The sequence below is a fragment of the Chroicocephalus ridibundus genome, chromosome 1 (genome assembly GCF_963924245.1).
Source record: "Chroicocephalus ridibundus chromosome 1, bChrRid1.1, whole genome shotgun sequence".
Lineage (NCBI taxonomy): Eukaryota > Metazoa > Chordata > Aves > Charadriiformes > Laridae > Chroicocephalus > Chroicocephalus ridibundus.
In genome coordinates, this window is record NC_086284.1 from 102,373,806 (window position 1) to 102,385,987 (window position 12,182).

The 12,182-nt window shown below is 39.7% G+C and overlaps 1 protein-coding gene across 2 annotated transcripts in view; it reads right to left on the minus strand.

Moving 5' to 3' along the window:
• DOP1B (DOP1 leucine zipper like protein B) overlaps nt 1–12,182 on the minus strand; it is a 51,722-nt gene that overhangs the window by 18,634 nt on the left and 20,906 nt on the right. The window contains exons 10-18 of one of the 2 annotated variants that reach the window (XM_063345817.1): nt 9,250–9,370; nt 8,619–8,738; nt 7,904–8,006; nt 7,223–7,414; nt 5,601–6,294; nt 3,806–4,074; nt 3,257–3,409; nt 2,120–2,220; nt 1,249–1,439 (exon numbers count right to left, since the gene is read on the minus strand). In XM_063345817.1, coding sequence (XP_063201887.1) covers nt 1,249–1,439; nt 2,120–2,220; nt 3,257–3,409; nt 3,806–4,074; nt 5,601–6,294; nt 7,223–7,414; nt 7,904–8,006; nt 8,619–8,738; nt 9,250–9,370 — 1,944 coding nt within the window. Of the gene's footprint in view, nt 1–1,248; nt 1,440–2,119; nt 2,221–3,256; nt 3,410–3,805; nt 4,078–5,600; nt 6,295–7,222; nt 7,415–7,903; nt 8,007–8,618; nt 8,739–9,249; nt 9,371–12,182 lie in introns of both variants that reach the window. The other variant, XM_063345808.1, reaches the window with a different exon arrangement.

The window sequence follows — 12,182 nt, forward strand, 5'->3', positions numbered from 1 at the left end:
GGATGCTATGAATGTCTGCCATCTATCTATTTGCCAACCAAGACAGAAAAGCAATTATGCAAGCAGACAGCTAGATTAACAATAATGAGACAGACAGGTGACACGGAAGTTTCTTTACACAAAACTACCGGACACTCCTCCACTGTCTTCCTGCTCTGCTCCAGGAAACAACCTTAGCTACTTGGGCCAAATGGTGCAGAGTGTCTCACATCCATACCACTCCCAGCAATCCCAAACCTGAACAGAGTGCCAGCCTTTGCAGGACTCTGCACTTGGAACAAACCCAGGCTCCACACCTGTCTCAGCCTTCCTGAGCTGCTCCCCACAGGTCTTTGTCACGCTTGTCTGTTCCACATTTGACACACAGATCATGTGTGGTTCACAGTGGTTCTCATTACGGGTCTTAAAATGGACATCGTCCAGCTGTCAAATTCAGCCTGTCAAGGTAAAGGCGCCCTGCCACATTCCTAAATGTGGGTGTCTGGAGGTAATCTTCAATTCCAAACATCTCTCTGCTTCTATGTCCTAGTTCTAGGATACCACAAGACATTTGCCACAAGGGCTTAGCTCTCTTCTTGAATCAAGACAGATCTTCTTTGGACAAAGACATTTTAATTTTCATAAGTTAGCAGAATTAGGTGGGGTTTTTTGTGCGGTGTGCCCTAAACAGCAAGATGTTCCTCACAACCTGTCTGATTATTTTAACGTGATGCTGAGGGAATCATTAACAAAAATCATTCTGCATAAAAAAACCTGGTACGAAGGCATGTGCTGTGCTGGGGCAAGATTGGGTTGAGAGAGTAAGATTTGCCTGTCCATCCTGCCTGCTGGAACAGTTCCTGGACTGACACAGTCACCAAACTGCTCCTGGATTTCATTTGGTTGCAGACCTAGTTTTGCTCGGGAAGGGATCCTGTAATCAGTGAACACACATGCAGTGTGGATCATCTGAGAATGGCAATGAGAAGTGAGGGACAAGATCCCAGAGCAAAGCAGGGAGCAATCCAAACCAACAGTGTAGGTGCAGCCACCATAATAGAAATGATCATTAGGCCTTCAACTAGCATGACTTACTCCTGAACTGTGTTTTAGGCATCAGTAGAGGTACCTGGATGAGGAGGAATCTATGGAACTGATGCAAGACAACTCAGGGTAACAGGATGCCATTGCATTTCGGAGACTACTTTCAGGAGGTGTTCAGGAGTATGCAATGCTATGTTAGCACTTACAGTCCAAGAACAGTTTTACCTGCTGAATTTTTCTGTTTGATGTAGTGGATGGACGTGCGCTGTGTCTTTGGATGAAGCAGCAGCAGCAGGACTGGTTCAAGAATCCGTGCAACATCATTAAGTGAAAGAGCACGGATCAGCCAGCCCTGTGCTGCAGCACCAATTGCGCCATCTGAACAATTGAGACTGTCCAGTACCACAAACAGAGACCTGAGTGGAGAAATCAGAACGAAGAAGTACAATTGAAATCCCTAAAAAAGTTAATGCAAACAACAAAATAGTGGCAGGGAACAGACATAGTGCATGTTCAAGTGAGCACCAGCCAATAGCTCATGTCTGCTAACAATAGCTTGATCATGCACATTTTCCTGAGTCGAGGTCAAGTACGCATGCATTTGTAGAAGGAAGGCCATACATATACTCACACTCTAGAAGAGCAGCATATTTTAAAGTTCTTTCACATATTTATTTAGAAAGACTCTTAATGCCTTTGTCTCATTTTATACAAAGGTTATGGTCTCATAAATAGGAAGTAAAACTAAAATAAGATTTTTTTTTTTGCACAAGTAGCTGGTTCTATTTTCGTTGGGAAAAAATCTAACCCACTCCAAGATAAAAAATGTCTGTTAATGCAGAAACTTGTCTGCAAGCTACTCTTCACATACAAAGCTCTTTTTATTTTTACAGAAACTTCCTTCACACAAGAAAGTGCACCATGCACAGAGAGTGCTTTAAAAGGTAACAGTGCAAGGAAGCTGAAGATCTTCCTTTTACTCATTTTTTGTTCGCACTACAGAGAGCTTTTTCCCATTTCAGAAAAAAGAACAGAACAAAGCATGATACAGTTAAATATACAAATGCAAGTCCAAGCCAGTGGAAATGGAAAATACCTATCAAAGGACCGATTGTGAGAAGTCACTCTGCTGCCTTGGATCTCTCTGGTCAGATGCCACATGACAGAGAATCTGAACAGTGCTTCCAGCCTTGTCCCCTTTGCAAGGAAACAAGACAGATACATATTTTTTGCAGTATTTATCTCTGAGTAAAGTTTTCATGATTTTTAAACCTCTAGCAGAACAACAGCTATTGTGTAGATGACTGCTAATCCTTCTCAGGTAGTTTGAGAGCACTTTTCTATTTTGCAATAGATTAAACCAAAGTGCCATATATCCATGAATGCACAACCAAAACGTAACAGCCACAGTGTTTGTAGGAGCGAAAAAGGATGTGCCAATACACCAAAAATGTATTTCAGGATTCTTGTGTATAAACATTTTAGTCTTGATTTGGTGTTAGGGAGGTTTAAAAGTCGGATGACAAACTGGAAGACATTGGTACATTAGGTAGCGTTCGCTACTGGTAATTTTGTTTGAAAGCTTTAAAAAGATTTCTAAACTTTTAAGTTTCAAAACTGCAAGAACAAAGATATGAAAACAATACCGAAGACTGAAGGTGGCTGTTTTAAGTTTTATTGTGCAAGGTACTTCTCACAAATATACTGTAAGTTATTAAAGAACTCTTCTGTCATTAAACTAAGTAAGTAAAATAATTAATAACCAGCTCACTTAAAATACAGCTTACTTATTATGAGTAGGTGTCCACTAAGGTGGACACAGGGTCAACATTATGTTGACATACGCTTACAAGGTAATAAAGTCTTTTGTTGGAATATGAAGTTTACAAAATCAACACAAAATAAAATGATTTTAGAGTTATTGGTGGAGCTGGGTCAGTTTGGAAATACCGACAAAAACTGTATGATTTTAGATACTATGTGATTTGGGCCAAAATTAAAAAAACTCCAGCACTGACTGATAGAGCTTCTATCCAGGGATTAAGTTTAGCAGTACTCCCATGATGAACAAATCCCAGGGAACTGTAAAGGCGTGGAGAGAGTCTGTCAGACTCTTGGAAGACAGAGGGACCATGGGAGTGAAGATGTGGGGTGGGAGGGAACCGGAGGCAGTCTAGGAAGCACTGGAACAACTCTACAGTGATGAAAGGCCTTCAGTGAATACAGGACTTACTTTATCACGATCCAAAAGTGCGTGGCAGATAATGTCTTCGCAGATATTTGCTGATGGTGCCAAGCAGTGCAGCCTGTAGAACAGTTCCACACAGGCAATATGATGCTCCCGTGTCTCTTTGTTCAGCTGATTCCAGAGCACACATGCTACTCTCTAGGGGAAAATAACAACATTTAATAATAATAATAATTATAACAACAACAACAATAATAAGTGCGATTTCTTCCCTGACTTAAAAGCTTTCCATTGCATAAATGTCCACTATTACCAAAAGGGATTTCCAAATCGTCTTAGCTTAGCAAAGAACAAGAATTCAGGTTGTACATTCAGACCTAAAGAAATGCAAATTTCCGACCCTGGTAGGACAGATTATTCAAATGTACGCGCACCAGAAGTTAAGAAAAGCATTTCTGCTTCTATTTTCTGGGTCAAAACTTAACAGATTGTACATGTGTCAGGCACAGCAATTGGAAACAAAGTAATTAAGAAAAAGATCTTGGAAACCACCCTCATACCAACACTAACATCAATAAAAAAGAAAATCGAAACCTGGTAGAAATCTGTTTTCTCTGAGATAATCTTTAGAACTCCAGGAGCAATGGGAGGAAGGGTGACCATCTGTAGCTTTCCAAAGAAGGGGTTGTGGCCAGACACTTTGTATCGCTTCATTCTGTCTTCTATCACAAGCGCTAGTGACTGGGAATGGTTGATCACCTCCAGCAGCGTGAAGATGGACACGTTCTGAACGTAGCAGTCATTCACACAACAGCATATTGTCATTAAGGACTTCAGCCACAGAGGGAAGCTGACATCACAACCTCCTCAGAAGATAAGTGAGAAAAAAAGTTTTTGAATAATCTCAAGATTATGGTCATATTTCCAAGAATTCTTCAATCAAGCCCACAAGACCAACAGACAAAAATGACTGCCCAAATCCAACTCTCATGCTGTCATTGAGTCCCTTACTTTGGAAGGGACTTTCTTCAAAGCAAGTTGTATTATTTTCCCTATTTCTCCCACCAGAAAGCTCTTGCAGGACCTCAGTAACCTGGTAACTAGTGGATTTCTGCTTTCCAGTTTACGTTTAATAACAACTAGTTTTTCCAGCTGCTGTTTTCCAGCTGTCATTGTCAAAACCAACAACAGAGGTCTGCTGATCCAAGGATGCTCTCGTGGGTAGCACTGAGGTGTATCGTTTCAGAAACCATGAAGTACACAAGGAACTGATATGGCTAACATCAAGTCTAGCCATCGTTGTCCCTCCCGTGTGAATAGCCAGATGAAGTTTTATTAAGGCTTGACTGGAAACTCTGAAGTATGAGTTCACACCTCTGGCTTCAAAACCAAATATTTTAGCTGCTTTACTACCACAAAAAAATGAACACTCTTCCTTCTCCACATCAGGCAACTTCTGTATCATATTCGAACCAGACCTTCATTATTAGAAGTTCTCTCCTTTTGGCTTTAAACCTGACTGTATTCTCTGGGGTGTGCAGTTGAAAAGAATTTTGAAAATAGACTTCTGTAATCCTAGGATGATATTCCAAAGAAACACAATTATGAAAGCAAGCCTTCTAAGTTCAGCTACAATGAACTTCCACATGGAAGACACTGCAAATGTACAAAAGTCTCCATGTCAAGCAGACAGCTCACCTATGTGGATGATGGGCATATCATCACTTTGCTAAGGACAACAGCAGAAATTTGTAGTGACGTGAGGAAGAGAACCCAATTTTCCAATTTCAGACCTCTCCATTCACTACAAACCTATCTTGTCAAGTAGGCTTCAGGCCAATAACTGCTTCTGCTAAAGCTAATGAACTTGAATTGCCAGAACGAACAGGCCTTCCAATTAGATAAGATTATTCTAATATGGTATCTTACATCAGACTCCTTTGAGTTCTGAGGATTAGGGAAAGACCTGGTTTTGCTTCTGTTATGGTTTATAGCTCCAGTTTTCCAACTACACCCATCTTCCTCTAACACATCCTTTTTTTTGGGGGGTGGTATGACATGACACGGACTGGGGGGGAAGGAGTTCCTGAAAATCTTGAACCATGCCACAAGGCTCTACAGGCCCATCGGTCTTTTCATCCCTTCAGCAACAAGTTTTGTATGGAAAGCTTTCTAAAGACTGTGAATTTAAAAAGCTTGGTAAAAATTGTCCCTCAGCTGCAAGACACAAAACACACGCTGATATGGGTAAGTCACATGCAACTTGCCTTCCGCCCTGTCAAAGGGCATTACTACCAGCCCTGGTCACATGTCTTGCAAATAGCCAAGCTCACACTGCTATTTGCATTCTCAGATGCTGAAGTTGCCCAGTAAAGGAATATTTTCTTACCAGGGACCTGAAACAGAGAGAGGTACAACTGTTCCATCTCCTCCTCCGAAAGATAGACTGGGAATGTGGTACAATCCAACAAAAGGTGACAAGCCGCAGCGAAAGCTTCCTTGCAGTCACCTCTAAGGGGTCCCAAGACAAGCATCACTTGTTCTAAGTCCCACTCTTCTTCCTCCTTTTCCTTTTTATTACCAGAGTTGCAGTCAGAAGGAAGAGGATGAGAACTCTTGTTCTTGAATGGTGACCCTCGAACTGAGAACAAGTCTGAAAGCATTTGTTTAAACTGAGGTACAGTGATTTGCTTTGCATCCCATGGGCTCTTCTTCTTGCTAGCACTTTCAGGTAATCTGTAGCCATTCTCTTTTTTCTCTTTTCTACTCAGATTCATTGCTGAGATGCTTTCGTTACTTGTTTCTTGAAATTGCACCCCAAAAATACATTTACTGGAAAACTTGGCAACCAGCTCTTGGATGCAATACAAAGTCTTCTGAATGCTACCCCCTTTCTTCCAGACATCATCTCTCTCAAGGGTCACAGTTGGCACCCCCAAGTGCTGAGAGAGCTCTGGGGAGGAAGTGCTTAGACCAATGCCACTGTCTTCTGACTTCAGGGGAGGGAATGGAGTCTCATCCTCCTCCTGCAGCACAGACTTAGTGTCCAAGGTTATGTCCACGTTTTCCTTTTTCACTGGGCTCTAAAACAGGAACATTAATGTAGTTAATGTGGTGCCGCGTAGATCATTTTAAACTATGTAGAACTGTGGCAGGCACTGGGGAACAGCAATGACAGAAAAAAAACCCCACCTAGTATTTACATTTTCTAGATACAGATTACTGTTACAAAATCATGAGACATAGTTATTTGTAAGCAGTTCAATTTGATTGCATTTGAAACCTAACAGATGTTTGTATAATCCTCACACCTTGACTCATCAAACACCAACAGATCCATAGCTACAGATACTTAGCAAATGGAAACGTTCCCTTAAAATCAATTCACCACTAGACCAGTATTACATATGTTGGATTATTTCTAGTCAAATGCATGTATTTGTTCTAGTGCAAAAGTTTGGCAGGCTGTGCTTGCGTGATTGCACTATGCCATCTATTCCTCATTCCCTATCATGGTCTCTTGCACACAAATAATACCACATTGTGTTAAATTAAAATATTAATTGAAAGTCTTGCAGACCTAACCAGCTGCAGAGCTGGGCTTGATTTGGCAACTCAAATCTTTAGCAACTGCTAAAAGATTGCTAAACTGCTAAATGCTGAGTGCCTTTTTAAAACCATGAAGATCACATTCTTCTCAAGAAGTAGGATTATAGCCCAAGTTTCAGACAAGACCTTCACTGTCACAAATAATTTGTCATCTGTCCCAGCTCCTTGTGAAAATTAACCCTATCCCCGCCGGAACCAGGACATAATTAAAAAAAGTCAGAACTGAATAACCAGTAAGAATAACAAGGCAACAGATAGCTCTGAAAGGGGCTAAAGATGGTAAGTTCCAATATTTTTATTGCTGTAGTTATCATCTAGCCTTAAGTTAGGAGAATTAGCATTTTAAAATAAATTATATCATTAACAATTTTAAACATCTATGAGTAGCTGAAAAACACCTACCCCATTTCCACTTCCTGTCTCAATGTCCAAATAGGAAGGGGGCATTTGCACTTTGCTAAGCACCTTAAAACAGGTCTTTAAGGCATGAGTGAGTTCTGGTAAACCTAATACTTCCATATTTTCCAGGAGAGACTGCACCATATAACTGAGCATCTGTGGAAGATACTGAGTCTGCACTTCAGAGTAGAGTTCCTAAAATAAATAAGCATTGTTTAAAATAGTTATCACATATTATTATTCAGCCGCCTATCAACAACGACCAAAGATTGTAAAGTCAGTTAATGAATGGTTAAGCTGTACGAATTTGCTTCAGTGCTATTCTTTCTTTCTTCATTCTACATGATAAGCACTGAATCATACCCTAAAAATCTTATGACAGTCAGCCAGCTACTAAGAGACAAAAATGTCCCAGGAAATTATTTACCCAAGAAGCAAAAAGTACATTTTTTCATTTCTTTGATAGAATCACCATATTTTAAAATGCCAACAATTTTTATTTTGCTAGGCAATGGCACAGGTAGCCATATATAGGTCAACACATAAAACTATTCTTTGCAGGACATAGCATGCATATGCACGTGTACGCCAATTTGCCTATTTTCATTTTAGGTAATCACAACATGAATTATTTGATTTTAAGTTTCTTAAGACTTCAAAGCAGTTAACTTCAGGTTGCCTTACCAAAGGAATCACGTCAAGAAGAAACACCAATAGTGTGCAGAGCTCTGAAATTGTAGGACTGCTAATATTTTCAAGAGGATATCTCATCTGTGTGGATTTGTTTCTGGATTGAGAGAAACATTATAATGTGAGCTTTTTTCCTGTCAAACTTCTTGTTACAATAAAAACCATTCATTAAAACCAGCACAAAATACCGAACAGCTAGGCTTTCTGAAGCAACGTAGGAGGGGACTTCTAATACAGCAGGATAAAACATTCTGTCAGACACACCTAAACTGTCGTTTGCATGTGGAATGCTAAAGTGCCTCTGATTTTCAGATTGAATCTCTATACATAATCTTACTATTTAAAGTATGATCTTCTCCTTTATATTTTGAAAGAAATAAAAATGATCGATATCTATATCTTTGTTTTTCTTAAAAAAACCCTTGTTATTCTAAGGAAGACCTCTTCACCTGCCCTCCCAAACCTTCTCCTCCTTCAGTTGCCATTTTGAAAGTAATTGATTTTGTTCTCAGGTTGCTAGTTTCCATCTAATTGTTTACCCGTTTGCATTCTTCTGTTATCTTAGGACGCAACTTACATATCTGTCTGATTCTAACATGTGTTATGTCCCTTCCAGAATTTAAATGCTTCAGTAAACTTTATTATCTTACACAGATAGCTCTTAAGTGGCATTTTTAAGAGGAGCGCTATTGTTTGACAACATAAACACCTGAAACAATCTTCGAAACATTTGGTCAGGTAATCCCAGAGAAAATCTGTGCTTAAGGATGTGATCAACAAGTTGACTGTTTTGACAATTTCTGAAGCATTTTTGTTCTCTTTGATTGCACTGTGGAAGAGAAAAAAAGGTAAAAAAAAAAAAAAAGAAACAGATGTCAGTGAAGATTTGAAAAGCATGCACATCACAGTATTAGCTGATGCGTTCTAAAATCTTTTTCCCCATTTCTCTAGAAGCTAAAAGACATTGATTGTTTTAAATCAAGGACTATGTCACTCTGGGATAGCTGGAGTTTGAGCATCTTTCTCCCACATGAAAGAAATCAAGCCTTTGACTTTGAAAATCAAAAGGCTAAGAGTTCTGTCACCAAACAGATTTAATCAACACAAAACTTGATTTAATCAACACAAAACATATACAGTGTACTTCATTTTCTTCTCTGCTAATCAAAGAGAAATCAAGCGTGTGGGGGGTAAAAGGGTAGTCATAGGAAAATCTCATCTTCTGTACAGAAAGTCACTTTGTTAAAAAGCTAACCTTCCTTAAATTGCTTAGATTTTAATAAGTTCGCTTAACATAAATGATATCATTTCAGTTCATAGTTGAAAACTTGTAGTTATACCTTGCAAGTGTGTTGCCACTTTGATTGTAGCTAAGCTTGAGATCAGAACCAAGTGCATCTTTGCAGTAGGTATAAAAGGCTCTAATAACTTCAAGGAAGAGATCCCCAACAACCTGTGGCCCTACAATTGAAGGAAAAAAGAATCCAGTAGTTGCACCAAAGTGATTGCTAGGCGGCTCAGTTACAAACTTGTATGGACTTAAATTAGGGGTAGCTAGACTGAAAAACCACAATCACCCAAGTAGAAAGAAAATGCTTATGTGGCTTTTTAAAATGTCAGATTTTCCAGTAAATATAAAATTAAACATAGTTAAATATTTGGGTTTGTTTTGAATTCTAGTTAAATATTACCCGTTGTTCATTTTAGGAACTTTTTAAAGTGATACTTGGAAAGCCATAGCACTGGTTCTACGTTACACTTAAATCACTTCAGTAAGGCACCTACACTGGAAACATTCATAAGTGGGCAGAATCATAACCATAAATCTGCAGTTCACATGCCAAAAATAATCACCGTGTCTGTATCCATAAGGAAAAAAAGCAAATTTCCCAATTCACATTTAGCGTAGTAGACTTGATTAAATTTTGAGGGACAGAAGCTGGAAAAATCAGCAAATTGAAGAAGTTCAAATGCCTAAATATATTTTAAAAATGCATATTTATAAACAGTTTTAAGAAGAAAGTGTAAGTTAGGCATGTGCTGTGGTGGTGTGCTCTCCCCTTTTCCCCTCTCCCCCCCACCCCCGGCTCCTGCTCAAGCCATGGCCATCAGCGGGAGTTGTTATGAGTTGCACTTGAACTGTGGGAGATGGCTGTCAACACAACCAAAACACTGTCTGGAGTGGGAACCTAGGTACCCTGTTCCCATGAGAATATGACTATAGGTCAATTATCTTACTCCATAAATAGGGGACAGCCCAAGAGCCCTTTGAGCTCTGCTGCACGGCAGCGGGCTGCATGACAGGATCTCCCCTTGAGTGGGGACGCTCGCTTAAGGTTCTTCTCCTCGAGGCTGAGAGATGCCTTGCCGCAACAGATTCTCGGTAAGTGACTAATAGCATGCTGAACTTTGAAATCTTAGCTAAGTGATATAAGGATTGATTGCGTATATATAATCCTTTAGATAGAAACCGTTGACCAAGTCTGGGACTAGGATTGGATCCAGCCGCACCTAGACTCCTCTCTGAGAAGGAGTTCAGAAAGCAAGGGGGTCCTTTCTGAACCTCGTGACTCAACGGGAGGGTCTCCCTGACAGCTTGTCTGACCCTCGTCTCTATGCAGTAAATAATCAAGTGTACCCTGGCATCGAATCTCGTAAAACACTGTCGCATTCACTACTAACTTTGTTAAATCACTGTTTTATGTTAATAAACATTTCACTACTCTCTTACAAGTGAAGTTATTCACTCCGCTCGCAACAGTGCTGACAACTGCACCCAATTTTGAAGGGTCAGCACTTTTTTGTTTTGTGTGAAATTTTCTATAGCAGAGGTGAACAAATGATAAGTCCGATACTCTAAAAATGGAACCATTACAAAAATGTAATGTATATAGCATTCCAATGAGTGCTTCTAAAAAGCTAAAAAAAAGTGACTAAAAGAAGCAGACAAGGACAAAGATTCTTGTTATATTTTAGTTTGCTACCTTAAAAAAACAAAACAAACCCCAAAAAGTTGCATTGCTAAATCCATTTCAAAAGGAAGTTAAAGTCATACTAGCTCAAGGCTCAAGAAGTTATATTTTGTATGCTGACTGGAGCAGAAAGATTAAACTGTATAATGCAGTTCAGCTAAATAACCCTTATTTGTAGTTCAGATTAACAGTAATTGTCAGCCAAATAAAACATACAATAGGGTAGAATTTATCATCTACTTTCTAAATTAGATTAATTAATAAATTTATAATGTAACAACCTTAGTCTCTTCTTCAGCATTTTTGTCAGGAAATAAAAATACTTTCTATAAGAGGCTTTAATCATGATAAATTTTTTTCAAACCAGATAAAAACATTGGAAGGAAACATATGCACCACTGTCATAAACCAACTAACAACTGCTTCTACTAAGGTAGCATTCATTTGTTAGATAAGCAATAGAGACGCCTCATTTTTCCTGGCAGTACTGTGATAATTCTGTAACAAGAAATGGGCTTAAAATGACTTTCCTGACCCATGAAAGAGGATAAGCTTACCAGGTGCAGGAGCAAAACGAACTGCCACTCAATTGTTTAGTCTCAGTTCATGAGTTTTATTTTAAGTCTACAGGCTTAGTTAATGGTAACGTCACTCCCCACAGCCCCCAGAATAATGCCTGGAACAACACTTTGGGGTACAGTCAGTTGCTAAGACTCTTAACAAATACCAGTTAACCAGTCCATAGGCTTCTCATACCTGTCAGATTCACAGAATATAATTTCAAAGATTTATCTATACATGGTTCTTACTGAATGCCATTAAATCCTAAAACTGTGTTGAGTCACTTTGCTTAATTTTTTCATGGAGAAAGGAGAACTTGCCCTTTAAAATAAGGGCTGGCTGAGCCTCACCCTTCTGGTGCTGGCAACTTCACATACACAACAAGACAAACATGTGACAGGGAAGAGGAGGAAATTCTTCACAGCTCAGTCACGAAGTCTGAAACTATAGCTCCCACAGCAACGTTAGGCCAGCACAAGCCAGCAGTACCATCGACAGAGGCACCCTTACCTCCCCACACCCATAAGAGGTTGCTTCCAGTTGGAGCACCTGCAGGTTAGTGGTACTGCCCACTTTGGCAGCAGTACCGCATAAGGCCACCTGCCTGTGGGACAACAGTGTCCGGAAAAGCAACACGGTCGTGACTCTGATGCAAGTGTGTAGGAAGGCCTGCATGCACAGCCAAGCACTGCAAACAAACCCAGGCAAGAGTCGTACCGGTGGGTTTCCAGATAGAAGCC